The sequence below is a fragment of the Diadema antillarum genome, unplaced genomic scaffold (assembly GCF_040938485.1).
Source record: "Diadema antillarum isolate AM-2024a unplaced genomic scaffold, OU_Dant_1.0 scf00000143, whole genome shotgun sequence".
Lineage (NCBI taxonomy): Eukaryota > Metazoa > Echinodermata > Echinoidea > Diadematoida > Diadematidae > Diadema > Diadema antillarum.
The window spans coordinates 959855-987023 of NW_027271032.1; the positions used below are offsets into that span (position 1 = coordinate 959855).

The following is a 27169-nucleotide window of genomic DNA, read 5'->3' on the forward strand; positions in this document are numbered from 1 at the left end:
TGTGATGATGCATTACGTTTTATTGCATACTACAGTCAAATGAAAAACAATCAAAAACAAATCACTGTGAAAAAAAGGACAGTGACACAAAGACGTACCTACACAAGCAATTTATTGACATCTCTATAATACAAAATCCTGTGCCAAAACGCATTCTTCAGATCCTAAAATATTTATGGTTCCAAGTCCAGACCCATCAGTTTTAATACAGCTGTATTACAAATCTCTATTCCACACTCGTAACTAATTATGCTACTGTATATAGATTGTATTGTAGTGGCTTTCTTTTCAGCAATGTTGCAAGTTGACTAGTGAGTGGATTCACAAAATGAACACCAAGCCGAAAAATTGTCCCCTGAAGATTTAAATTACTGATTCCTTCTCGAAATGGGATCACACCAATTTCTCATTCTGTCAGTCTAGTTTTCAATCGTGAATTTAATGGCTCACCAAAGTTGTCTTAACCCTAATCCCACCGGGTTTTTTGAGGGACTTGAAACCACCGGGGGGTCTTTTCGGCGCCCCCTTCAGATCTCGGTCATGGATCGCGCGATCCTTGCGAAAATTTGCACTAAGGTAGAGGCTAATGTAATCTACAGAACTGTATAGTTAGATTTTTCACATTTTAATTTACGTATTTTATATCAATTAATTTATGGTAATTTATGCAAAAAATTGCCTATAAATCAAAAAATAAAGCTCCAAGACTTCTAATTTTTGGTGAACATATTCTTTTCAATATCCTCAACAATAATATTGAAGCAAAAATTCGGCTTCATAATAATTTCTTATGTATTTTATTGTTTATTGAAATTCTTATGTATTTCGTTGTTTTTTACCTTTTGATTTTGTTGTTTTTTTCGTCAAAATTTGTTGCAGAAAATTTTTAAAGCATAATCAGGCTAAAATAAATCATTATCAGCCATTGAAAGTAAAAATATTTCTTTTTATATGAATTAATTGCAAAAACACAATTTACATTGGATTTGTACACAAAATCATGTTTTTGAGCAATTTTTGAGTCGACAAAGTTTTTTCAAAGGAGCGTGGCTTCAAAACGGTATGCCTGGGAGCAACAAATTTGGTCTCAAAAGTTGCGCGATACTTGAAAGAAAAGTCATAAAATGTCGCAGTGAGAGCATTATGCGTTGCGGAATAATCACGCGAATCATCGGGGGGGGGGGGGGGGGGGGCAAAATGCCCCCCCCCCCCCCCCCCCCCGGTGGGAATAGGGTTAAAGAGTAAAGATACATATGTATGAGCAAAATATTGTGCAGTAAGCCTGTTCTACCAGGAATGTGCTGGGGAAAATTAAACCATGCATATGATCCTCCACAACACTTGTAGCATTTTTCCAGATAAGTGGTGTCCACGCACACCTCTATGAAGGAGCTAGTGTGTGTGGGTTTGTTTATGTGCGGGTGTCTTTAGTTGGTTATCATGGCTCAGCAATTCAGAGTACATTGTATAGCCAATACGCAAAGCACCATTGTAGAGCCCTGTCACAGATGCACTGTTGAATAGCTTGATATTATTGTCACATTCTGGTTGCCTAGCGCTCCTCTTTTTCCATTCATGTGATGCAATTCAATCCATGTGTGCCTTTAGTTCACTACTACTTTTTCCACTCTTTGAAATGGGCATAAAAAAGTTAAAAGGTTTTCAATTTGACAATTTTTTTTGCCACTACAGTCAAGGGTCGTCATTGTGATGCAGCTGCAATTCCTCACATGGTGATAAGAAAAAATCTTCAAAAATACCTCTGGATAAAAGACATGACCTGGGTTGGTTGGTTGGCAAGCTTTCTTGCATTGTGCTTGTTCCTCGACTCATTCCAGTCACATTATATGCATAGACAGTATAAGAGTGGGACATTTTGCTAAAAAGATTTGGGGTTACGTCACACAAGTCAAAAACCTAGCTTGCATAATTGGCCACTCAGAGTTTGTGATATGCAAGATTTTTGGGGGGATGAGAAATATCACATGGGAGAAACAATTCAATTGAAATAATAGTATTAACTGATTCATGAATGCCAAAGGCCTTGCAAAATATGATGGACGCTTTACACTGTCATCATAAGCTTAATAATACTCTAACTTTGTTTTAGCCCTTCTCTTCTCATTCCTGCTCTATGCTGACAAAGTTACAGTAAGTACTGTAAGAGTGAAAATTTTCGCGCATTTCGCGCAACTAGAAACTAGCGCAAAAATAAAAGCCCGCGAATATTTTTGCTTGCCATATGTTCCTGTGCGTGACGTCCTGATTCCGCGCAATTAAAAACACGCGAAACTCTTCTGACCCGGCCAAGCGCGAAAAATTAGTAGCACGAAAATATTCACTTTTACAGTATCTCAGTATTTTTAGTTTAGCAAGGTCATAGAGCCCCCCCCCCCTCAAAAAAAAAGTAATTTAATAGGTCCACAGTCGTGAAACCTTACAGTGTACACGAGTTACATGTATACTGTATACGCCATACATTTCGTAAGGGTTATTATTTTCATGAATTTTGTGAGTCAGGTGCCATTCACGAATTAATAAACACACAAAATTATCAACTGTGATCCTGACACGAATGTGAGGTGCACGCATACATTTCTCCGTTCAGTACTGTACTCCATTTGCGCATTCACTCTTATCTTCAGACACAAATACTATACTAAGACACCAACTGAAAGTTACTCTTTAAAGAATATGCCACAAGATTTTAAATGTGTCTGCTTGACATAAATTACGGTAGATCAAATTGTGCATCACTGTTATTGTTCATCATAGGCTCACAGAATCTTCAAAGAATTTTGGTCCCAAAGACTATACATGATGAGCACAGAAGACTGTTTCTTCAGGGTTACCATGATTTCCCGGAGTCTCATTAGGCACCTAAGCTGCTTCTGTTGTCCTCCACTTCCTGGCATATGGCACGACATGCCTGATGCTTTCTGCTATACCTGTCCATATTGCCAAATTGGTTTGATAAACTCACAGAAGGTGATGCGTAAGTGTCAATAGTCATATGATATTTAGTATCCACCGCCTGATACGTTGATTCCATTCCGTCGATAGAATTCCGAGTTGACGTGGCCTACCCGCACATGTGCTCGACCAGGGGGATCAACAAAATCTTCAAGCTTGTGGCCATACACTGTGGACGACAGCGTTGGGGTGACTTTTACTCTCTCCTGCAAAGTCAAAAAATATTGTAAAACATAAATTTACATTAATCATGTGCTTATTGGTGGCCAGCCGGGGTGGCTGCATTATACCTAAATGGGTCGTCCATGCAAAATGTGTACTACTTGTCTTCTTGACTGAATACATAAATCAATCTTAATTAAATAAATGAAGCAATTTGCATTGCCTTCGCAAACTTCTCTGATAGAATGTGCAGGACACATCAACTTCTGTCCATTTCTTGTACTGATAAATTCACAGGTCACAATTGAATTCACAATGCAAAGAGCCAGATTTATACAGTGGTCTGCAACAACCTTTGAACCATGGACTCTCAACACATGGAATAATCTTTAAAAACAAAAGCAGTTGAAAACAAGCTGGCAAAATGTGGTTATTTACATGGAAGTGCTGCATGCTGGCTTTTGTCAATTTGGTTGAAATTTCTCCTGTTCTGTACATTCCAATACGTGCCTCGTGCATACATGAATATTCACAAGTTTTCATGCAGACCTAACACTGTCCAGTTTTTCAAATACTTCAGTCACGAGTCAATTTCAAGAGAAGGCCTGTAATGACATTCATCTGCACATACAGTGCTCAGAGTTCTGTGAACTGACTTATTGCAGCAAGACAATTCACAAATACTATGCAGATACTATGGCAGCATAAAAACACACACACAAACAAACAAACATCAGCTGCACCTCTTCAGATCGTTGCTGTGGCAAGTCATCACAAATTGCAACGATTGCAAACATGTTTATGAAGTGGACACAAAAATCCCTGTTTCAAGCTATCAAGGGTATTGCTGTACCGCCTTTTGGCCAGAATGATGAAATAAGTAATGAAACATGTAATACATAGATCTTACTGAAGTGTAAACACCCCAAAATGGATGTGGTATATAATTCTCAAACCGCAAGCATGTATTGGGGGGGGGGGGGGGGGATATTGCTTCTTTTTACCTCATCATTGACATGAAGTCCTTTTGACTTTGCATGCTCTCTGTCGCAACGATGTAGCTTCATGTTATACCCCTCTGGCTTGTTGAATAGTCTGTCGTACGTGGAGTGGGCCTTTGGCTGCAGAGAAACAATATGACAAGAAGCCATGAAAACAAAATACATTTGTATTATAAAAATGATGAACTTGCATGGAACACAATCATGAAATGACATCACATACTGCATGGTCATGGACTTTCAATTTTGAAATACGTTCATAAGTGAGCGAGTTTCTAATTTGCAACTGGTGATTTTGCATTACCATTTCAACCCTGTCTGTTCCACAGGGAATATTTTATTCTTTCTCTCCTTTGATACTGTGCAACACCCCTATGCAGGGATCAACCAGACAGACTTGCATTTTGAGTTGCGATAATGACATCTTGTCATAGCCATGTGTTGTGATATAGCATTCCTTACAGTAACTGCGACCAGCCCCAACACGCAGTGTTGGGGCTGCGCATTGTAGCAGACATGATCATGACAGGCGAAGTATAGCGCCTAAAAATCAATATGAAATCGCAAAAATTCTGCAATATGAAGACTTACAGGTGAAGATGTAATGTTGAAGACTGACTGCGTTCAACTTTTGGTTCTGGCAATAGTCCCTTTCTGCTCGGTTTGATGAGTTAAATGCGACTCGGTCGAGAGGAACTCGGGAGAACTACATCTTATACAGTCAATGGATTTGAGATTTGTGCGCATGCGCTGGCCATCAAGTCGTGTAGCTTTGTGGCAAGGCCTTATCATATTGTTGGCAAACCCTCTCGCTGTATATTGCGTTGCTTTCTGGGTGGGTGCGCGCGCGCAGGCCTTGTCAGAAGGCTAAACGCATTGCGACTCCGCCAGCACATGAATATTTACGTGCGCAGTGTACTGCATACTGATTTCGAAAATGGTGAATGGGATGGGGAGCTAGGACTACGGACCCGTATATGGCCGTGAAAAAAACGTTTTTTTCAAGATCATTGGACCAGTGTGAACAAGAACAAGGTGAACGAAGGGTATTAATTAGATAAGAATCTTATGTATACTATAAAAGTACGTTTTTTCCTCGTGATATTCGAAACTTACGGAGGTGCGAAAATCTGTGACAGACTGTGTATGTTTTTCAAGCTTACCGATATAGCACTCTATTGACTCAGGACGCTCCCACAGTGTGTAACTGTGTATACGGAGCGTCCCGGGGTTATCCTTACAGTAGCTACTACAAGTGGAGGATTGATTAGTACCAGCAAAACAAGTGAAGTACCGAGTTCAAACTTCCAACTAAAAAAAAAAAGAAAAAAAAAGACCATTCTTTTTTTTTTCATCCCTCCAAATTTCCGATACATACATAAATGTACTAGTAATATGATAATATTACTAATATTTAAAGTCTAGACGTTCTATAGATATCACAAACGTATTTCGTATTTCCGACACGAACAACATGTGATTGTGAAAAATAGGCTACCTGGGGACCATAAAAACCTGAAGGATGCTCACCTCAACTTTACTGTTAAACGCGTTCATTTCAGCAGGATCGTTCCTGGTTGTAGGAACGAAGCTGAACGCCGATTTAGACGCCAGTGGATGGCCGTCGTCCATCAAACCTGGGTAATCTTTCAAAGGTTTCCTCTCGGTCTCAACAACTGATTCTGCGGTCTTTTCCAACTCCATTTTCTGTTTGCCTTGTTGTCAGCTTCTTAAAGTGTCAAAACGGTATATTCAACAAAATTTAGCGTCGTCAAATTCTCAGGCAGGAAGCATAAAGCTTGCTATAATGTAACTGTGCCGTGTTAATCTATCTCACCAATGTAGCTTGACCACAGAATGCCAAATGCAGAGAAGGCAAGCAGTCATATACTGTACTGTACTACATGCCGTGATACTGGACGTGTACAAAACTAAACTTCCGGGTATACAGTCGTTTCCTAGACACGGGTACACATTGATCCAATGAATATTCAGCACTAAGACCATAATAGCACTCAATCTGTGCGTTCATTGGTTGTTTCCTAATTGATTGGGCTAGACGCGGTCACAGTCCCTTGATGTAAAATTGTAACGCTTTCTAGTGGGAAGAAAAAGGGGGTTTACAGATGGGACAATTTAATTACAGTAACTTCGTGATATGGCAGAGGGCGGTTGCAAAGAAATAACCTGGCTGATTTATTTGTTTGCTTATTTGTTATTTTGGTGTTACGTTTCTTATTCTTACAAAACAATAGTGTGCCACAAGATAGACTTGTATAGATCTTTTATGGTGTGAACCCACTTCCACTGAATCACAACATACGCTTTTGCAGCACATGTATTTGTTTGTTTGTTAGTTTTGATAAGCTCGTATATGGGGTCTTATGATAGATGACAAAATTAAGCCTCTTTTCTCGTCATGCTTGCGGTAACGTGGAATCATGTAGGCCTATCCATAAAAAGCCGAAAATTTACAGATGCACGGCCATAACAAAAAGAAAAAGCAACAGCACGAAAGGGAATTTTTGTGTCCGTCTTACGAAGACCAATAATGCTTTTCAGTGTGAGTATAACATAGGAGCCTACTCAGATGAATTCAGGAGTCTCAATGTTTCTAACCTCCTGGCAATTTATTTCAACTAAAAACATTGTTATTTCTATCTTATACCTAAAGCATTCAATCAAAAAATATCGTGTGGTTTCTGGTATTCCACAGTTTTTGCAGGACCCGGTGTCTATTCTTTAGAAAAAAAAATATTGTTTATGCCAATATCATCTATTTCTAAACATTCGTAAACATTCGTAAACACAAAAGACACGCAGTAGCCTGTTTAAAGACGCTCTAGATCACAACTCCTCGATAGTTCCATTTTTGTTTCATTGGCTTGTGTACAATTCTTTTCTCTTGTACGCTTTAAATGAACGTATATTTTGTGTTTTATGTTCCATCTTTGTTACCGTGTTTGTAACTTTGTGTTTTTTACTCGAATTGTACTTTGTCCGTGATGCAGGGCCCCTTGGCAGAGCAGTTCCAAGCGAGCTGAAAGGGCTACCCTGCTAAAAGAAAACTGAATAAATAAATAAATAAATAAATAAATAAATAAATAAATAAATAGCAGCACATCGATATATTTTAGGCCTATCATCATTGTAGACATAATCAAATTACAGGGGCCGTTTTGTCTTGACTTATTTTGTTTTGTTTTGTTTCCAGGTTTTTTTTAAGGGGGGGGGGGGCGTCGGGGGCTGTGGGCCGATGGGTGGGATGGTATATGGTCGACACCTTCCCTGCTTCGACGGGAAGAAATTCCGGGCGATTTTTAGTCATAGGTTTTAAAGAACTTCAGCCTATGTAGAATTGCATTTTAAGACAATGACCATGGTTTAAACTATGTCTCTTGTATAGACTGTGCCCTAATGTTCACACACACACACACACACACACACACACACACACACACACATATTATATCATATATATATATATATATATATATATATGATACATATATATCAATGTTGGCAAAATGATGCCTCTCTCATGTCTTATAATTATGTCATTTAAATGTTGTTTATGTATAATTGTATTGTATATATATTTTGTAAAGCATATATGGACAAAAAAGATTATCCATGATAAATGGACAATAAATCAAATGAAATGAAAATGAAATGTATATATATGTATATATATATATATATATATATATATATATATATATACATAATATACGCGCGCGCGCACACACACACACACACATACAATGACGGGAGAAACAATGACTTCATTAAATTTTGAAGCCACATTGTGCAATAATGTATAGGGATATGCTACACAACCTCTGATTTATAAAGGTGTGTCAGCTGGAGAGGAACCCTTATTCCAAGGTTTTATGTAGAATTTTGATCGCTTTATAAACAACAACAGCAACATCAACAACAACAACAACAACAACGGAGATTGTGAAAATGATGTGTGATAATCTCCTTGATTATCATCATCCTTATCAACATCATAAATCGTTTTGGCGGATTGATATCATCATTATAGCAATAATGAAAAAAAAAAAGTTAAATTGCTGAAATTAACTTTTCTTTTATACGCAGTTACTTGCTCCCACATGGAACTTTAAAATGTCAGAAGCTGAAACGTAATGCAACTTACGGTATCCGTGATGGCGTTTATTCTGTTTAAAGACAGGCATTTATAGCATTTGCATCAACTTGCATCGATTCTGCTCCCGTGTGAGAGATAGTTATAACAAAAACAAAACAAAACAAAACAAACAAAGACACAAACACATCCAAAGTCATTTACGAAGAATCAAGGACAGATGATGACAGTTTGGAGATTATCTTGATGTTGCTAGTGGAACTTACTCAGTACAATGTGAAAGGCCGCCCTCAGCGGCATGTATCTTGTACAGGCTTGGCATCTTCGATCATCAATGATGTATACATACTGTATACATTTTTACTGTTACCTTCGCAGTTATATGATTATCGAAGATCGATTCTCTTAAAAGCGCATCTTAATTACAAACTATAGATGATCAACAAAAATAATTGAAAACATCGCGACATTGCCCGAGACTGCGGATAGGGAGGAGAGCTGTGAATGATTATTGAACATGAACACCTATACTGCTAGTATAATGAACAATAACTTACTTGTTATAATCACTTGTCATATATTGTACAATTCTATATAAGTATTACTATACATTATATTCCTTTATATGATACCACATTATGCTCATAACTATTACATAAATTATACATTGCACTATATTTCACTACCACTACTTCCTACTATACTGCTGATGCTGCGACAACACATGCATATCATGTCTGTAGTGTCAGTATTTGACTCTATAATAATGTTAATAAAAAATCTCTTAATTTATATCCTACCCGGCAATCCAATTAATTTCATTTGCCTTTAACAAGGACTATTTTTTTTTTTTTGCCAAATCTGTATTCTCTTTTTCTGGTTCGAAAGTTTAGAATTCTCTTGATAGTAATAGAAAAGAAGCTTTAAGTCTGAATTCCTTTACCTTTAAATTAAAGAAATTTTTACATTTCATAATGAGTTATATCTTTGTATAAAGCCTTATAATTTCAAGTCCCTTTTTTTACCACAATCGTTTATCGTTTACTACAACTCCTCTTTACACTCCTTTGAAGACATTTGGGGCGAGGTAACAGCTGGTATTTTAATTCCTTCTGCACTGTACAACTGGTTGTTGAATGTCTTCTTTTTTTTGGGGGGGGGGGATTTGCAGGTGCATGTGTTCCCTCCTTAATACACGCAATGTATAAATCTTTAATAATTTTTAACCGTATTATTGTTATCATATATTGAGTCATATTGTTATTATCGCCAGAACGACAATGGTTCATCCGCCTACAGCATGTGGCTTATCCGACCCCAAATCTGCATTAGAGAAGAATTTGCTATATAACTGTATCAATGTACTTTTTTTTCTCTATGTTTCGGTCATTGTTGTACCCGTGCTCCCCATCTTAATCTTTAACTCGATTTTAATGGGACCTATGATACGCTCAACAAGCTCGCTTTTAAGTAGGTTCCTTCATATTTCTTTAGCATCCATTCACAGATTCAAAACGTCATAGATCGACCACTATATGTTTTATATATTTGCAATATTTTATGTATGTCTCCAGCTTGATATCATGCACTTCATTTAATTTTGTTATATTTGATGTATTTTTTCATCGAGAAATAAGAAAATAAATCGAAATCGAAATCTTTATTTTGGGGAGCTTATATCCCTTATGCCTCACGTGCCCTGGTTTGACCCATCATCTTCCTCTTTGAATTCCTTCTTTCTTCTTTTTGTTTACTATGTATAGGTGTCTCCTCCTCCCTCATTCATTCCACACTTAGGCCTACTTATACCTTTCCTCTTTCCCTTAATTACAAGAGAGCTGTTTGTTACACTGTGTCTGTATGTGTGTACTTTCTTTGTCTTGTCTCTCTTCCTTTACTTTTTTGCCTCGTTTTATCTGTTTTGTAACTAGAGATCTTTTTTTATGAGGGTCGGACTGCAGACTACAAGCTCTGCTTTTTAGCAGCCCCCTCCATTTCCAACCATTTTTTCTGTACTTGTCTTGAAATTTACAAATCTATAAATTGTATCACTGTTCTTGTTTTTCATTGCTGTTTATACTTTTCATGAGTATGTGTATTCAAATGTGGCAATTGTGCGATGTGTTGGAAATGAAATAAACCGAATCGAAATTAATAGCCATTAGAGAATCTTTCAAATAGCGATGAGTTCCCTGGAAGCGCTATATCCTGATTACAGTTAGTATTGGAAATGAAGTTCGGTTTATCGACGAGTCCTCAAGCGCAAAAGAAGAAGAAGAAGAAGTTTGAAACCACTGAATTACTGAACTTTTTTGTTGTCTTTTGTTGTTGTTTTTACCTTACGTAAAACACACACACACACGCACACACACACACACACACACACACACAAACACACACACACACACACATACACACAAGCAACTGAGTTACCCTGCCCCGCACACAGAATCCATTATCGCAATCGAAGACAAATTACATTGTATATCATTACCTGCATATAGAATTCGGTATAATTTATTTCCCCAAAGTTTTGTAACATACAGTAAAAGAGGGGCTGAATTACTGCTATAAAGTTAGCCGTGCAAAGCGGCTGGGAAAGGAAGGTTTGGTATAGGATAGGAAAAACAGAGGAGCAGAGGCTATAGGGAGGAGGGGAAAGTCGGGGAGGAGCCTTGAGCGTTGTTCTGGATTTTTTTTTTCTTTTTTTTTTGGGGGGGGGGGGGGGGGGGGGTTGGGGGAGGGGGGTCTTCAAGTTTCAAGGCAGAAAAACCTGTAAGAAACCCGCGTTCTGATGTTTTGACACTATGTGAGATAAGGGATGCTTTCAACATTCATATATAATACTGGGGGGGGGGGGGGTGCAGGGGTTGGGCGTGTTTAAATGGGTTGGAGTAATATTTCATTCTCCAGAGCTCAACCTCATATAAAATTAATGTTGATCACATTGAACAACAAGAAGAAATTTATTGTAATCATGTCATATCGTCGTAACAAATCCTGTTGAATTGAATTGAATTGAATTGAATTGAATTGAATTGAATTATAAATCATATTTTTGCCAAATCAGATGATAGACGCCATAGGTCAATCACGACACTTCGATACAGTCGAACTCCTCACAGACATGCCATGCAAGGAGGTTGATACGCTGCAGGATCTATATATATTGGTCCGCTATATTATCAGCTGGTAATCGTCGTCTTTTGGTAGTGGGGAACGAACAAATCAAAACAATACATTTAGGAAAACATCCCCAGGAAATAAAAAACAACAACAGGAGAATCGGACCATCTTATTTATGTCAATTAAGTTTGACTCCCATTTTTGCATGACCAAAGGACAAGGTAAAGACTTGAAGTTATCTTGAGATGTTTTTTCTGGTAAAACGTTACACATGCAATTTGGTCACATTTTGAAAACAAACAAACAAACAAACATACAAACAAACAAACAAAAGTCCCCGAGGAAGAAAAAAATTACTGGAATTTGTCTGCGTGTTGACGGAGTGTGTGGGAATTATTTCAAAGGCCCAATGAATTGAATTTCTGATTTTTTCATGTCAACATGTCCTTGCTTAATCATATTATTATAGTGCGTGTAAGTTGAGGATGTTGATTTGAAAAAAAAAAATAAGACTACAAAATAATGTTTACGTCACTGGTGTTTTTAAGGGCATCCTCACGTTTAAATTTTGATCTTAAGTAATCTACTTTGAATCTCATCATTCTGCATGATTATTATTGCCTTATATTAACTCGATTTGTTTGATGCTTTTGCAAGTTAAAGTTATGGTCATCAAAACATTAACTTAGGCACAACTGGACGATCACTTCTTGATACACAAAACCGAGAGAAACCTAAGTGTGAGTCACTGTTTAAAGGGATCGTACAGTTTTGGCTGAGACCGAATTTCATGTCTGTAACATTTTTTGGTGAGATAATGAGAAACCTCATGAAATATGACAGAACATGTAATTCCATGAGGAATTCAATGTTTTGATAAAGGTTTTGAAATGGCTGAGATATCCAAAACAGAGTGATTCTAATAGAGTGTGGGACCCACATCATTTTTATTACGATCGCTTTGTTTTACTATGTTTTTGCATGTTTCAGTCATTCCAAACCAAATTTTCATCAAATAAACTTTGTATTCCTCTTAAAATAGTATGCTCTGTACTATTTCATAAGTGTTTTCTTTGTATCTCGCAAAAATTTAAAAGTCCAATTCTCATCTCCACCAATACTGTACCATCCCTTTAATCTGCATGGTCGATATAAACGGCATTTTCCAAGGGGAATTCTGACGTAAACAAAATTAAATTATGACACGAGATGTTGTTATCAAAGGCCATCTTCACCTTCAAAAGCATAGCATTTAAGATATAAACTTTGACCCTTATTTGCATAAGCAGATGGCCTAATCGTATAAGATGATAATTATGATCGGTTGATCACATGTTATGTGCCTACAAAATGTCGATTATATAGGGAACTCGGAATGCAACATCACAAAAAACTTTAAGACTCAATTACAACATTTTCCGATTTAAGAGGAAATTGACCAAATAATAATGAGGAAGATACACCTCCATTGACATTGTCATGTAAATTAATGATTGGGGAAAATGTCTCCCGTATATAGACATACACGTATGCCGCCTATTAATCGGGTTTCCACCACGATGACGAGATGTCAAGTTGTGATACTGCTTCGTAAAGGCAATTGTGTCACCTACAACGTATTGAAATTTGGGATAAAGTTGAGAAATAAAAAACGTTCAAAAAAACAAAGTATGAGAAAATGAATTCTAAACAACATGAAGTCACCCCATATCAGAATTGTCTGTCTGAAACGTTCTCATGTAGCCTTATATAATATATAAGCAAAGCTGGTGACTCTCGACCTCAAAGTTTATGTCTCAGAAAAAAATACCCCCTAAATGATTAATAATTTGGCTACAAAAGTACTTTGATCAATCATTTGATTCATATAAAAAACAAATAACAGAATGACGTCATGTATGATCGAACGTAACTGAAAGTTTAACCGTATTAATGTTGATTGCCATGATAAATGATTGAGGAAAATTTTCGTGTGAATTGGTCATGTCAACGACATTTTGAGATATCGGCCTAGGAAACTGAAAGAAAGATAAACGAATAAAGAAAGAAAATTCTGACGATTACAAAAACGCTAATGATTTTCAATGAACACCGTAGTTTCTCACTTTTTGTCACTGTCTGAGATTTAAAAAAAAAAAATTAATTCCTCTGCAAATTACTATGCGGCGAGTGTTGCTTTGATGCTAATAATCACCCGTCTTACAGAGATCGGTGATTGACGTAAGTACAGTGTCGGTGAGCCGGTAGTCTGCTTCCCAGGTACAGTCTATACACAATATTGCAATACAACGATCTACTGTAACAAAGCCCATATTATCATTGCAAAATATGATCAGTTAACGAAACTTGTAATTTTCAATAAAAGCCTTACATAATACTAACACAATCAAATATTAATATCCGCGGTCACTTTCTTTAATTTAAAAATATGTTTATTTTGACGAGCACAAAGAAGTAGTAATGTCCATATTTACTAATCCAGTGGCCTTCACCGTAGACTAGTTGCAGTTCGTGTTCATTCGTGTGTGTTACCTATGTGTGTACGTACGTATACGAATGGGATGGTGACAATCTCGGGTGGACGATGGGGTCGATCTACTTCCTACTTATTTGGGGGAGATGTGAGGTCGACATTGCCTAGACAGCTAGACCAGGTGACATATAATATCTCGTGTATACTTCTTTGTGCAGAATGATGGCGTATTTACATCTGCCAATAATTCTAAGATAGGTAAGAATTGTACTGTAATAACGTGCTGAAGACAAAGTGCGAGTGCGAGTGTATGCATGACCGCGAACGATGACTGCACTGCGTAGTCTAACGAGTAACGTAAAACACTAGTAGAATCTATAGAGTGTAAGAGTCACTACCACGACTACACACGTACGTATACACCGGTGTCCGGTCGGTCTTTCTGCTGATGATTAACGCTGGGAAGCAAAAATCATGGTAGATCTACACCATCACTGTTTAATGTGTTATTTAGTAATATCATAGGAGACCCCCCTACCGTTTTACACTAGTGACATGTCTTGATTAGAAATCTACAGTAGTTAGTCAACAAAATGAAAATACATTCTACACTTGATAATTTTACAGTCGTGCGATCATGCAGTCAATTCATCATCTATTTTCCATCTAGCCTAATATTTAGTAGTTATTTCTACTAGATCTAGAAATCTAGTGTAGATAGGTGTCCAACACATCGACACTGCACTGTACATTGAAACCGACACCCCTCTATTAGCTATTTATAGCATTGCGCGTAAAGAACAAACTTTCATGCATGAGACTGCACACGGTCAGTGCCAGTGGTTTTGCATTTTTCACTGGGGATTTGATGATGTCAAAATATTACTGAAAAAAAGAAACGATAATGAACAAGATCAACAGCAAAACAATGATATTGTAGATTATGAATGGCACATATGTGACATAGAATAAGCATTACGTGCATTTCACACGTATTGTCAATAGAGGGTAGGGGTGCTTGTTTCAAAATACGGCGCAACTGAGCACGTCAAAATAACATTTCAACCCACGCGTTCGAAGCAGTTTAGACCGTCTAATATCTTGGAGCGTGTACCGCAAATCCCATTTTTGATGCGCGCTTGTGAATTCAGAGTATTTTTTTCACATGAGTAAAATTTGAGGCAAATTGTGAGATATTTTAAGGATGTTTTGATAGAAAAACAGGGTGTCGATGTGTAAGACACCCAACTATACTCATGGACGTTAACATACCTCTGTGGGCTCTGTGTCTAGAACATAGAACTATCCAATGTCTACAGGGTACAGTCAGAGCACAGAAAAGACAGTAGAGTCTAGATGTCAACACTACAGCTAACGGTCAAGGATGCTAATGTACTTTCGTATTCACATAGATGTTTCAAATTCTGCTGAACCAATTGGCACCAAATTCACATGATATTAATTCTATACTAACATTGAATAACTTATTTCAAATCACTCGTGTAAATTTGAATCAAATTGGCTGTTGGAAAGTGTCACTATCGACGTTGTACCTGAAAGATTTTTCGCATATCAGTAGATGGCTGACATCAGTTTCAGACTGTGCAGGCAATGCAGCGTTCACCACTCCGGCGGCACTATGGCTCGTGAAGAGCAAGTTGTTCTGAGTGAAATGTGAAAGTTGACATCTATAGTGACTACATGTATATCAATGCTTCCTGGTGTGACTGATTTCTTTCAAGTTTAAGTGAGTGATTGGAAGTAAGCTAATCAGTGTATTGTGTGATTTTTCATTCTTTTTTTTTTTGCAATTTAGTTCAGTAGAGTCCGACATATCTACATGGATGCAAAAGTACATTAGCACCACAGTCGAGGCAGTCCGTCATACGTAATCCTGTCTGTTTGTTCTGCATGTTATTGCATCAACCATGTTTTTAGTTAGTGGTGAAAGCTTGAGCTATGATCGGATCAGAAAATTGGATTGGCAAATTTGCTGATAAAAGTGGTATTGGTTAGGAGATCGGCAGTATGATTGGCATCATAATATGTCTTTTAAAGTAGTCTTTTTCTCTTCTTTCCAGATTTGCGGCATCACCTCAAGCAGTGGAAAATCTCTGTTTCAGTGAGGGCGACAAACACAAAGGGCATGAATCGAACAGGAAGTGGGAGCTGCCAGAAGTGGAACCCCCTGATTGTTCTTGTGCCAAACTTGTCCGTGTTACATTCATGATCGTGTCCGCCTGGCTCTCCTACCTTCTGCTTCGAGAGACAGTCGTGCGGCAGTGGCCCCCGATCGGCCCTGCGATTGTCGGCTTCCTACGGCGCTGCATTACCATGGGCAACTCATGCATCAGCAAGGATCACAGACGCAGGACCCTCGACCATGGTGGCGAGCGCTACTCCGAGACAGCACGTTACGCCTCCCCGCAGAGCCCGACCAATCACAGCGCCCAGGCGGTGCAGCCCCTCAACTCCAACAGGCAGGCCCGGGCCCAGATGACGGCTGAGGGCACGCCCCGGTTCATGCAAGTGGTCCGAAACATGGCCGCTGCCCCCCTGGCCTTCCCATCAGACTCCTCCTACAACAGCGATGAGGACGAGTCTGAGCATGTAGATGCACTAATGCTAAGGACGTTGGAAGTCATTAGAACACTCGTGGATAAGTAAGTTCCCAGTGGTGCGCACCTATGGATGGATATAAATTTATAGAGGAGTTGTGTTCATCTGTGTGACGTCAAGTAGTGCTGCACAATTCCTATGGGACGGATTTATTTTCTGGGATGATGGATTGCTGGATTGTCATGAATTTCAAGTTTTTGTCACATTTTTGTCAGATTACCAACAGAATTATGTTCTTTGGTAGTGCAGTCTACTGTAGATGTAGAACCTTTGTTATGTTATATGTTGTTTTTTTTCACATGATTTTTAATGCCAAAATCTGCAGTTCTGTTGAGTCTCTTTGGCTTTCGTTTTACCATAATAATGTAAGAATAGATTATAGTCTCAACGATGAACAAGCATGGAATTTGATAGCAAATGATCATTTTGAAACAAATCTTCATTATTTTTTGGTCTTTTCTATATCACAAACTCAACCAAAATGACTTTCACTTGCATTTGTTACTTTTGAATGAATAGACTGTAAATCTGCAATGGTGTTTGCTTCATTCCATATTAGCAAAATCATTGAAAATTGTGATCACTGACATGACACTTGCAAAGTGAATGAAGAGAGGCTTTCATCACATTGGCATTGAACTAAAATCACCATTTCTTTGAGATAATATGACACAAGGCAGACAAGATCCATCCCCTGAAAGTGGAATGAAACCCAAATATGTACATTTGGATGAAGTGAATGCAGCTGTCTGTAGAACACGTTAGTGAAAGTTAAAGGAAAATCAGACAATCCGTTCAAAAAGTGTGAATAAAGGTTTGGTGCCGCCATCGCTGGATGTGAAGACTATGACGTTTTGTCACATCACGAATGGAAAATGATAAAAAGAAGTCTGCAAAATTTTATTTTTATGAAACATGCGCATTCCCTCGACTTGTTATGGCACGTGCTCAGGGTGTTATTCCCTCCGCTTTCTGAAAGAGCTAAGTTCAGTGCTCTTTTATTGTGCTAGAAAAGTGAAAATGTGTTGAATTTTCTTCATATTATCTTTTTCACAAAATGTTTTCATCTTCTCATCTGGCGATGGTGGCACCAAAACTTTAATAATTCATAACTTTTGAATAGATTGTTTGATTTTCCTCAAACTTTCACTGATGTGTCTTTCTAATATGGCTGCATTCACTCCATCTTCATGTATACTTGGGTTTCTTTCCCCTTTAAGCTCCTTGCCAACCTAATCAGGGTGGAAGCAACAGTTACTTGAAAACAGAAGAGAGTCCACTTACGCCTAATTTGACATTGTGACAGAGAGCTCAGTCAGCCTGTCTGGGCAGTGGAGCTGATTGAGAGTGTTCTAATCATGAGTGCACTGCATTTGCAAGGATTCTCCTATGAGTGACGTAATGATTAAAGGATGTAGCATTTTATGCTTTGCCGTCTGATGATTTGATCAATGGAGTCTGCTTCATTTCGATTCACTATTGAATTCTATCTGTCGTCATTGGGCAAATATATACTGTAATCTGAAGAATAACGAATGTAAAATTTTGCTCGTAGAGTCCTTGTGTGCACAGTATAAAAATGTAGAACTGAAAGGTTAATGCTCATATTCTCGCATTGTGCATCTACAGCTGTAGAAATGATTTATCACTTCTGAGACTCTTTGCTTGAAACCCCTTGTGCTTCTTTTCTCTTCCAGTGTGAGTGGAACCAAAGTGTCAGGAGGGGAAATGTCAGAGAGAATTTGTTTCTTTCCCTGTATAGCAATTGTGTATCAAACTTTTCAGTTTGAAGAAAAGAAAATATTATCTCTTCTGTCAAATGTCAGCTGTTGCTGTTGGCAATGCAGATGATCAAGGTGTGTGTGTGTGTGTGTGTGTGTGTGTGTGTGTTGCATTCTAGTCCACATCTTTTTTTTTCTTTTTTTTTTTTTTTTTACTACTTAGGGATATTGTAATAGCAATCACATTCTGTCAGGAGAATTATTGCTGTGTGTTGTATTATATTGCTGTATTTTTATGTTTATTAAGAGAAAAAAAGAAAACCTTGTAAAATAAAGGTAAAGGGGTATCATTGTTGTAATTCTCATCAGATATGATTTAAAAGTGCCAGTCATGTTTCATACCAACTTTACTGTAAAAAAAGGCTTATTTTTGTGACTACTGTCTTCCTCATTGAACTCATCTAAGAGTAATAGTATTATTTCTTTAGCCTACTAGATTAGTAGACGTTTGATCATGATATCTAAGATCAGTAATATGTGAAAAGTTTATCCCACCATTTAGCATATTAGCTGCCAACCTGAAGTTATTTGTTTTGTCATTTGTTACAGTGAACAAGAGCCCCCATATGCCATGCTGAGATTACATGAAATAGCAGAGTCAGGTAAGTCATAACTCTTTGAATTAGGTGATCTGAGTATCCTCTCCTCTCTTCTTCTTCTTCTTCTTCTTCTTCTTCTTCTTCTTCTCTTCTTCTTCTTCTTCTTCTTCTTCTTCTTCTTCTTTGTCTTCTTCTTCTTCTTCTTCTTCTTCTTCTTCTTCTCATTATTATTATCATTATCATTAACATTAACATTATTATTATATTATTATTATTGTGTGTGTGTGTGTGTGTATGTGTGTCTTTAGTAACATATTCATTTTCTGAGCTTGTTGGATTTCATTGATTATGTTAATGCCACATATACTGGAATGCCATCTGCAAAGGAATTGAATTATGCAAACTGTGCCGCAGCATTCCAATTACAAATGGTGAATACAAATTTATGTAAAAATATTGAAGTTCAGATTTCATCTGTACCTTCTAAGAAAGCATTTCACGTGTATCAGGATGAAATGCAATACCTGAAATTAAGTATGTTTTAATAATCAAACATAATTTTGTAAAGCTGTTTTTTTATTTAAGTTCGAACAATATATTTGTTTTGTGTAATTACGATAGATGACATTATGATTACTGAAAGGTGGCACATGTACATGTACGTGGGGTCAGTCTTAATTTCCCCCCTTTTTTTTCTTGACTTGGGACCATCATTTTGCAGCATTGTAATCAATATGAAAATTTGCCTCTTAATCTGTCAGCACTCTTTAGAGTCACAGTGTCCTTGCAAACTTCCTTGCATAACTGGCATATACAGTGAAGCAGTTGATATTTTGTCGTCTGAAATTTGTCGGTACACATTCTGGAATGCTCATCACATCAAATGTTCAAAATACCAGGTGTGTTACAGCTAATGAAATAGTTACAAGGCAGATGTTGTCCAATGAGCCTGCAATGTATTCAGATCAATATTTCCATTATGTGATACACTACTCCCAGAGAATTACTTTGAATAAAACTGCATACATATATCTGTACTTTGGGTGTATGATATACATGTGTAGTCTATGCCATTACCTGTGTGCAGTTATAGTACTAGTCTGAAAGACATGTTTCTTTGTAATTCTACTATCATTCAAATGTTTACATTGAGTAATAGCTGAATGATAGCACTCTATATATTGTAATATTTTGCAGTTATATGCTTCTGTGCTAGTTTCCGTACACAGTCAAATACATACGCCATTAAGACATAGTGTATTTTTGCCCAGCTTGTAGTACGTGGAAAACAACAACAAAAAACACCAGACTGCATTGATCATGGTTTGTCAGGCGTGATTAATCAATGGGAGGTACCTGTAGCTTAGCTATGATTTTTATATGTGAGCTCATGTAGAGTGCTGTATAATGGAGATTTTTTTTTTTGGATACATTTCAATACAAAGCAATGCAAAAGGCCTCAGTATATATTCCCCATCACATCTCTGAAATGAGTGAATGCTGCAAACCGTGTGTACATGTGTGTACAAGAGTATCTGTTTGTCGTTTTCAAGTGTTTACCTTTTTGATTATGGGCAGTAATTGGTTGGCTTTGTAAAGAGATCAAGGAAAATTAGAAGCTTCAAAGTAAGATTAAGAAGCTGAGTTAAAGAAAATGAGCTTACGATGTAATACATATAGTACACACATAGATGAGACATACATGTATATATCCTGTAGTCTGAGGCTGTTAGACTCGGTGAAATAATGATGAATCACAGACAAATGACGAATGAATAATGTGGGATAATATTTCACAAATCATGACAGTTAAAACAAATTTGCTGGTACATATTTTTAGATTTGAGGTTGAGAGCCAGTTGCAGAATGAGAAATATGTGTTTTTCCTTTTCAAGTAGTAAAGATTGTAGGAATTTCCAACCAAGGAGACAATACACATTGCATTCATGGTACATGACAGGTGATATCGTAACACTTTGGCAGTTTTTCAAACATCAGTCGACTCATAAAATGTTCAATTCTAAAACCACCATGAAGTATGTATACTGTAAAACATGATATATTCGCGGCATGAAATTTTCGCGAATTGGAGCCGACAGCCTTTTTCGTGGCAAGAAATTTTCGCGAATTGCCTCTTGCGTTCAATGCATATAGTGTAGATAAAGAAATTTCGCGTGCATTTCAATTTCGCGAATCTTGGCACTCGCGAAATTCGCGAAATTAAAATGCACGCGAACATTTCTCGTTTTACAATACTGTGTACACAGTAAGATGGCCAGTGGTTGAGTTGAACAGTTGGCCCTTATGCACCAGGTCTTCGATGCATAATTTATCTACTGGATGTGGGAGTTCAAAGTGCATACATGATAGTTTGACATGGAACAATTAGTTCCTAGTCTTTCAAAGGGAGCACATGCTCCATAAAGCGGCATGTGTATACAATTGTATGTGACCCGCTACAACAAAAGGATCCAAAAGTCGAAGGAGGTCGATTTTCTGAAAATGACATGGCATTATTCCCTTACTCTTCCGCTTTCATTTCATGTTATATAACATGACTCATAAAAGTGTGCGGTTGTGGAGAAATTGATGACTTTATGAGACCATATTGAGTGGTCTAGGAAATCAGTGTTTCAAGAAAACCGCCTTCAAAGTTTTCTTTCTGATGCAATTGTGATCAAAGGGAGGAAAGACAGTTTTCACTTCTTGCTCATAGCAACTTCCGCAATGTTCTTTCATGCTCAGTGACAGCGGTCTACACACGACCAATCAGTAACCAGGATGCCACGCACTGACCAATAAGATCACTCCCTCGTTGCTAGGGGCGGAGTCTATCTGCAGCGCTAAATCCAAGTCTTCAGACACGTTTCTGTTCCGTTGAAAGTTGGAAAATCATGGCCCAGAAAAACGCTAATTTCTTGCCTTTCCTTTGATCATTTAGCTTAGAAATATTGGCAGATGATAGATGCAATATTAGACTACAACATTATGCCAACGACAAAAATTCGATAGTTTTGAGGGATTTTAATGATATGACTTCAAACATGATTTTCTCGGCTCAGCCGTCAGTGACTTAAGGATCCTTTTGTTGTGGCAGGTCACATATTGTAGTGTAGATCTACTGAGACATCGGTGGAGGATACTTTTGATGTGAAAATGCCTTCAGCAGGAAACCATGTGGTTCTACTCCTTAACCTCAGCAGATATTCAGCTTATCATGATTTGGCCGAATCTGTGCTACCATTATTTGATAACTACTGAGACATCGGTGGAGGATACTTTTGATGTGAAAATGCCTTCAGCAGGAAACCATGTGGTGAGACATCTACTCCTTAACCTCAGCAGATATTCAGCTTATCATGATTTGGCCGAATCTGTACCTTGCTACCATTATTTGATAACAAGTTTGAAAACTGCTGAGCAGTATACTAAGTATGTATGTGACACAAGACATTTTGTAATGGACAGTGGTCAATAGGAAATACTGTGGTATTGTACAATTCTTCGACTCATCAGCCAGATGGAGATGATCTCCATTTTCATTTGTACCAGGGGCATGTACAACACATCTCTAACCAATGCGTAGATCCACCTTTTCTTGCGACCCAGGTGAATGTATGAATTGGCAACGTTTGGAACAAAGATGGCAGGCCCCTTTATATGAGCAGCGGTGTAAAAGGCTGTACAGGCTGTTGTAGTGGAGTAGACCATGTCTAATAGCATCACACTTACTTTTTCATGATGCATGAATGTTGGTGCTTGGTTACGGGCAAGTGTATGATGTGTCAAGTGTGTGATGCTCATGAGATAATGCATGTTAGCTACACTTGTGCTCAGCAAAACAGGTCACCCAGGAGAATCAAATGGAACTTGCACCAAAGGACACAGTGATGTCATTATAAAGACTTCCTGATTACAGATCATGTAATACAAAGCAATAAAATGCATTGATTATGGAAAGCAAACTTGAGACTGTGAAGTTCCTACAAGCCTACAAGTATGAATTTCTCATACTGTAGTGCCAGTGTATGTACAAGAGCCAGTACCATGTCTGTTTCAAGAAGCCCAGGGATCTAGATCAACAGTTAGAACCATGACGAGATAATGAGATAGAATGAAAACTAGTCTGGGTGAAATACGAAGGATTGTGCTTTTTCAGACTTTTAAATTGTGTAAGTTTCCAAGCTACGGTATCTGGTACAGTGTACATGTATGTATACACTGTCCAGCAATGACATGCAGTTACATGGCTTGTATTGATCTGTGATGGTAATGGATATCCAAAAAACAAACAAACAAACAAACAAACAAACAAACAAACAAAGAACCTCACATCGAATCCTGTATCTTTCTATGGAAGAAAAAGTGTATTGAAGTATATAATTACTTTGACTAATTTTCCGTGTGGCTGCATACATATCCTTTGGTATTAATTTGTCAATGATTGGACAGTGTTTCTCTGTTTCACTCAGAACTGCAGACTGGTGTCATGGACTAATAGGGCATTGTGTGTGTTTTATGTTGTTTCTGTCTCTTTTGCTTCATGTCAAACTTCCATTCACTGAGTCAGACTCGCAGCAAAGATTACAACAATAGAATATTGCAAGATTACATTTCACCCATGATGCTTTGAAATGATTCAGTTGTGACTGTGCTGAAACTCGTCCGACTGAAAGGCAGGGCAGACATGGCTTCCTCTACTGGGAGGGCCCTGTAAAACCAGACCCTCACAAAAAACCTGCACAGAATCATTTTTTTTTTGGGGGGGGGGGGGGGGGTAAGAGAGAAAGAATGGGTTTCTGTAGTCTACACCATGCAAACTTTTTTACTCTCCATTGTTGTACTGTAATGCTTCCAGGCATTGTGTTTCTAGCTGCCCGTATACACATCTTTATTTGTGCCCAACTACTTCCTTGATAACACAATGAGTTTGGAACAAACCATGTGTTGAACTTGTCACATGATTGAACCAGCCATGATGAACTGATTTGTTTTTTTTTGTTTTGTTTTGTTTTTTAATGATGAAGGTAAAAGCTACCTGTATGTAGTCAAGTTTAGAGGCCAAAGGTTTATGTTGGAATCAATAGCATGGATGATTGTACGCACATGTTTCAAAACATGTATGTGGCATTTACTATCCCGATATCATTAAAGATGACAACTATTCTCCTAATACTGAAAGATATAGAATTAATGAGTGAAGAATACAAAATATGAAAAAGTATGATAAGATGTGACTGTGAGTGAATTTTATATGTTCATTGCACTCTTATGTGTAAATTTGTGAAAAATTTCTGTGTTGCGGTGAGTGACCTAGATATACTCATAAATCTCTGGGCAAAACATTCACTTAGATTTGCATTATCTTTGAAGTTATTTGCATACTCAATGAGAACACATGGAAAAGTATAAGTATTTCCTTATGATTTACCTCTTTAAATATAATATTTGAATGCTGCTTGTTATCAAAATATCATGACCATACTTCTGCAGAAAATGAATACAATTGACCAAGTTTATTTCAGTGAAAGAAATGAGACAATATTCTGTGCACGTCCATGCAATGATATTAAAGTCTATTTCTGGATGTATGATGCCACACCATTCTGTGTCAAATAGAAGGATCATGCAATTAATATTAATGCTGTAAGCATATTTATTGTCCTATGATAGATTGAAGGCTTATATGAAATAGATGTAACGATGTGAAGTGGTATAAAGTGTACTTGTCATAAGACATGCCCATTGTTCTTTGTCATTGTATTTATAATCTCAAAAGCTTCTTTCTTTTTGTGTCAATATGTGACACTGATGCATCCGCCTCCATATAATATGCTGGATTCCAGCATGTCTGATCATGTTTATGACTGCAAGTTCTATGAGCTATAGACTAACCCTTCGCTTTCATAGAAAATGAATAACAGATGATATAATGCCTCCATGGCTTTTGTGCTGCACAAGCATGCACAAAACATGCAATATGAATACCTGTACGTTAAAGGCACAGTTTACCTTTGGGAGCATTGTTTAAAAAATGTTCCAGATATCACATTTGATGCATATGTGTAGGACAGTTGTATCACAAAACATCCTACCATGTAAAAAATTTGCAATGAAGCCCAAGATAAAAGGAGATATCACTATTTTTCTCAATAAAGCATAACTGTAGACGGTTTAGTCTAGAAACATTTTTATTACAACTATTATTCACATTTTATATATTTAACAATACTTAACATTAATCATACTGATTCAAATTTTTACATCGGTTGTTTCTATCCCTAACTCACATCTTAGAACTATTTTGAAGCACTAAAGCTGATTTTTCATTTCATCTGCAAATTATAAATTATGCCTTTAAGTTTAGAGGACAGTGCACTATTTCTTGCCAGTGTCAAATTCAAAAAGTCATATTCAAAGTCCAGCTGTAGTTGAGTCATACTCCATTGTTTATCTCCATACATTCGTTATGACTTGTTAGCAATGAAAAATAATCCCACAATTTTTGCAATGTGTTTACTCTTGTACGGTGAAGGCACAATGCAGAGTGGTCATATACACAGTGTAGTGTATACACATTTTGTTTTTTGGGCATATTATATGTTAGCAATATGTGTAATTGAATGCGTTGGAAAGCTTTAAGGCACGATTCCAAATCATAGTTGAATCAAACTAACCATATGAGTTTCTTCAAAATTGAACTTGCAAAATGGGTTAAATTCCATTTTTAAACGTTTCATAGTAAGTCCACAGGCTGGACATCAGATAGAGCAAAATAAAACCTTCCCAATGACATCTCAGTTGTTGCATTACAAGGAATATTTTTGAAGGCATGATTAAAAATGTCTTTCTTGTTATTTTCTCTCTTTTTTTTAGCAGGTTTAATCACAAATATTTCAAATTGACAAGACTGGAGTTCAGTTGTTTTGCAATAAAATTCTTCATTTGGAGAATGCTATGCCATTACCCAGTTGGATCAGAGATTTGTGGTGTTAGTACTGTGGCAATAAGTGTAAAGCCAGAGAGCTGATTAGCTGTTGTTCTTGCATGGAAATTCATCATTTAATACAGTAACGATGGTACCACAGCACAGATGCACATTCTCACAGCTCATTAGCTATGGTTGTGATGTGGTTGTTTGTATCGAGCATTTCCAAGAAAGTGATGATCTCCTGCACTGGGGACCTCCTGAGAAAAACAGGGATGGGTGTTATTATTATGTAAAAGTAAAGATTAAGCTACAGTTTAAGATGCCAGTTTTGAAATGAGCTCATGTGTATTGTTCTCTCTTTTATCAGAGCGCGTACACCATGTAATGCATTATAAGCTTGCCTGATGTAACAATTTATGGAATTCACGTTCCCACAAAATATAATAATAAACTTGAGTAGACTAGGTGACTAGAATGACTCATCAACACATACTTCTGCTGTTAATATTGTCAAATACCATGCAGGCTTTAATAAACACAGTTGCTGTTAAATGGATGTGCTGGCAAGCACCATTTGTACCAATTACATGATTGATCGGTACATCACAGTATGCTGAAATTTCATGTGTGCAACATGATTTTATGCTTTGATTTCACAGAATTAAACACACGCAAAATTCATCTTACCCGACTGAGCATGAAAAATTACTTGTAGGAAAATTTTGCTTTGACATTAGTAAATGGATATATGGGATGATGAGTTATGTGCATTTTATACTAATTACGTCATTCCCCACCCCCTTATCATTCTGATTCTGATTTGCAGAGAATGGCTGGTCAGAGGTCGTTCAGGCGATGATACGAGTGATCCCCATGGACGACCCCCTCGGTCCGGCTGTCATCACTCTATTGATCGATGAGTGCCCCCTCCCTACTATGGTGAGTTCATCATATTCTGAAGCTGTCTTGTTAAAGCTTTCCTTTGCGAGAGAGGTTTTGGATACTGTTGTCACTGCTTGAATAATAGAAGTGTTTCAGCCGAAATATGCCCCCAGTAGAGCAGTTTGAGGTTCGGAAAGGGGTGAAAATAAGACATAAAATGATTGTTACATTAAATTTTGTTGCATTTAAGTGGGGTTCCTGCTGAGCCTTTCGGAATTATCCTGTGAACACTGTACCATTCATGTCCTGGAAGAAGGACAGTGAATTCAGAGACTCCAACTCTCCCGTTTTCGACGGGAGATCTCCCGCCGAAAGCCCAATTTTGCAAAATCTCCCATTCTCCCGTTTGAGATTTGATTTCTCCCGCCCTGGCTCTGTGTTTCCCGGTGGAAAGGATTTCTTACTTATTGCTATCGTATGTTGAAAAAATAAGCCTTAGATAGCACCAGAGAACATCTAGAACCCTAGGAACTTCGCGCTTCGCACACATCAACTTGGAGTCTCCCGT

The 27169-nt window shown here is 37.5% G+C and overlaps 2 protein-coding genes across 2 annotated transcripts in view; one reads left to right on the forward strand and one right to left on the reverse strand.

The window, feature by feature from the left end:
• Nucleotides 1-2602: 2602 nt before the first annotated feature.
• Nucleotides 2603-5840, reverse strand: LOC139721413 (cilia- and flagella-associated protein 90-like). Its single transcript, XM_071632729.1, has 3 exons — nt 5667-5840; nt 4140-4256; nt 2603-3179 (listed from the first exon to the last, which is right to left on the reverse strand). Exons 1-3 carry the CDS (start codon nt 5838-5840, stop codon nt 3021-3023), a joined length of 450 nt encoding a protein of 149 aa, XP_071488830.1. The 3' UTR covers nt 2603-3020.
• Nucleotides 5841-13926: 8086 nt separating this feature from the next.
• LOC139721452 (RING finger and SPRY domain-containing protein 1-like) overlaps nt 13927-27169 on the forward strand; it is a 36244-nt gene continuing 23001 nt past the window's right edge. The window contains exons 1-4 of the mRNA XM_071632768.1: nt 13927-14030; nt 15931-16512; nt 18799-18851; nt 26546-26658. Coding sequence (XP_071488869.1) covers nt 16076-16512; nt 18799-18851; nt 26546-26658 — 603 coding nt within the window. The 5' untranslated portion in view covers nt 13927-14030; nt 15931-16075. The remainder of the gene's footprint in view (nt 14031-15930; nt 16513-18798; nt 18852-26545; nt 26659-27169) is intronic.

What these genes read in the sequence shown, in the direction of transcription:
- LOC139721413 (XM_071632729.1), bottom strand. Translation starts at nt 5,840, where the DNA reads ATGGAGTTGGAAAAGACCGCAGAATCAGTTGTTGAGACCGAGAGGAAA. An exon ending in CGTTTAACAGTAAAGTTGAG is followed by an intron (nt 4,257 to 5,666) that starts GTGAGCATCCTT and finishes GTTTCTCTGCAG; the next exon opens with CCAAAGGCCCACTCCACGTA. An exon ending in GACTTCATGTCAATGATGAG is followed by an intron (nt 3,180 to 4,139) that starts GTAAAAAGAAGC and finishes TTGACTTTGCAG; the next exon opens with GAGAGAGTAAAAGTCACCCC.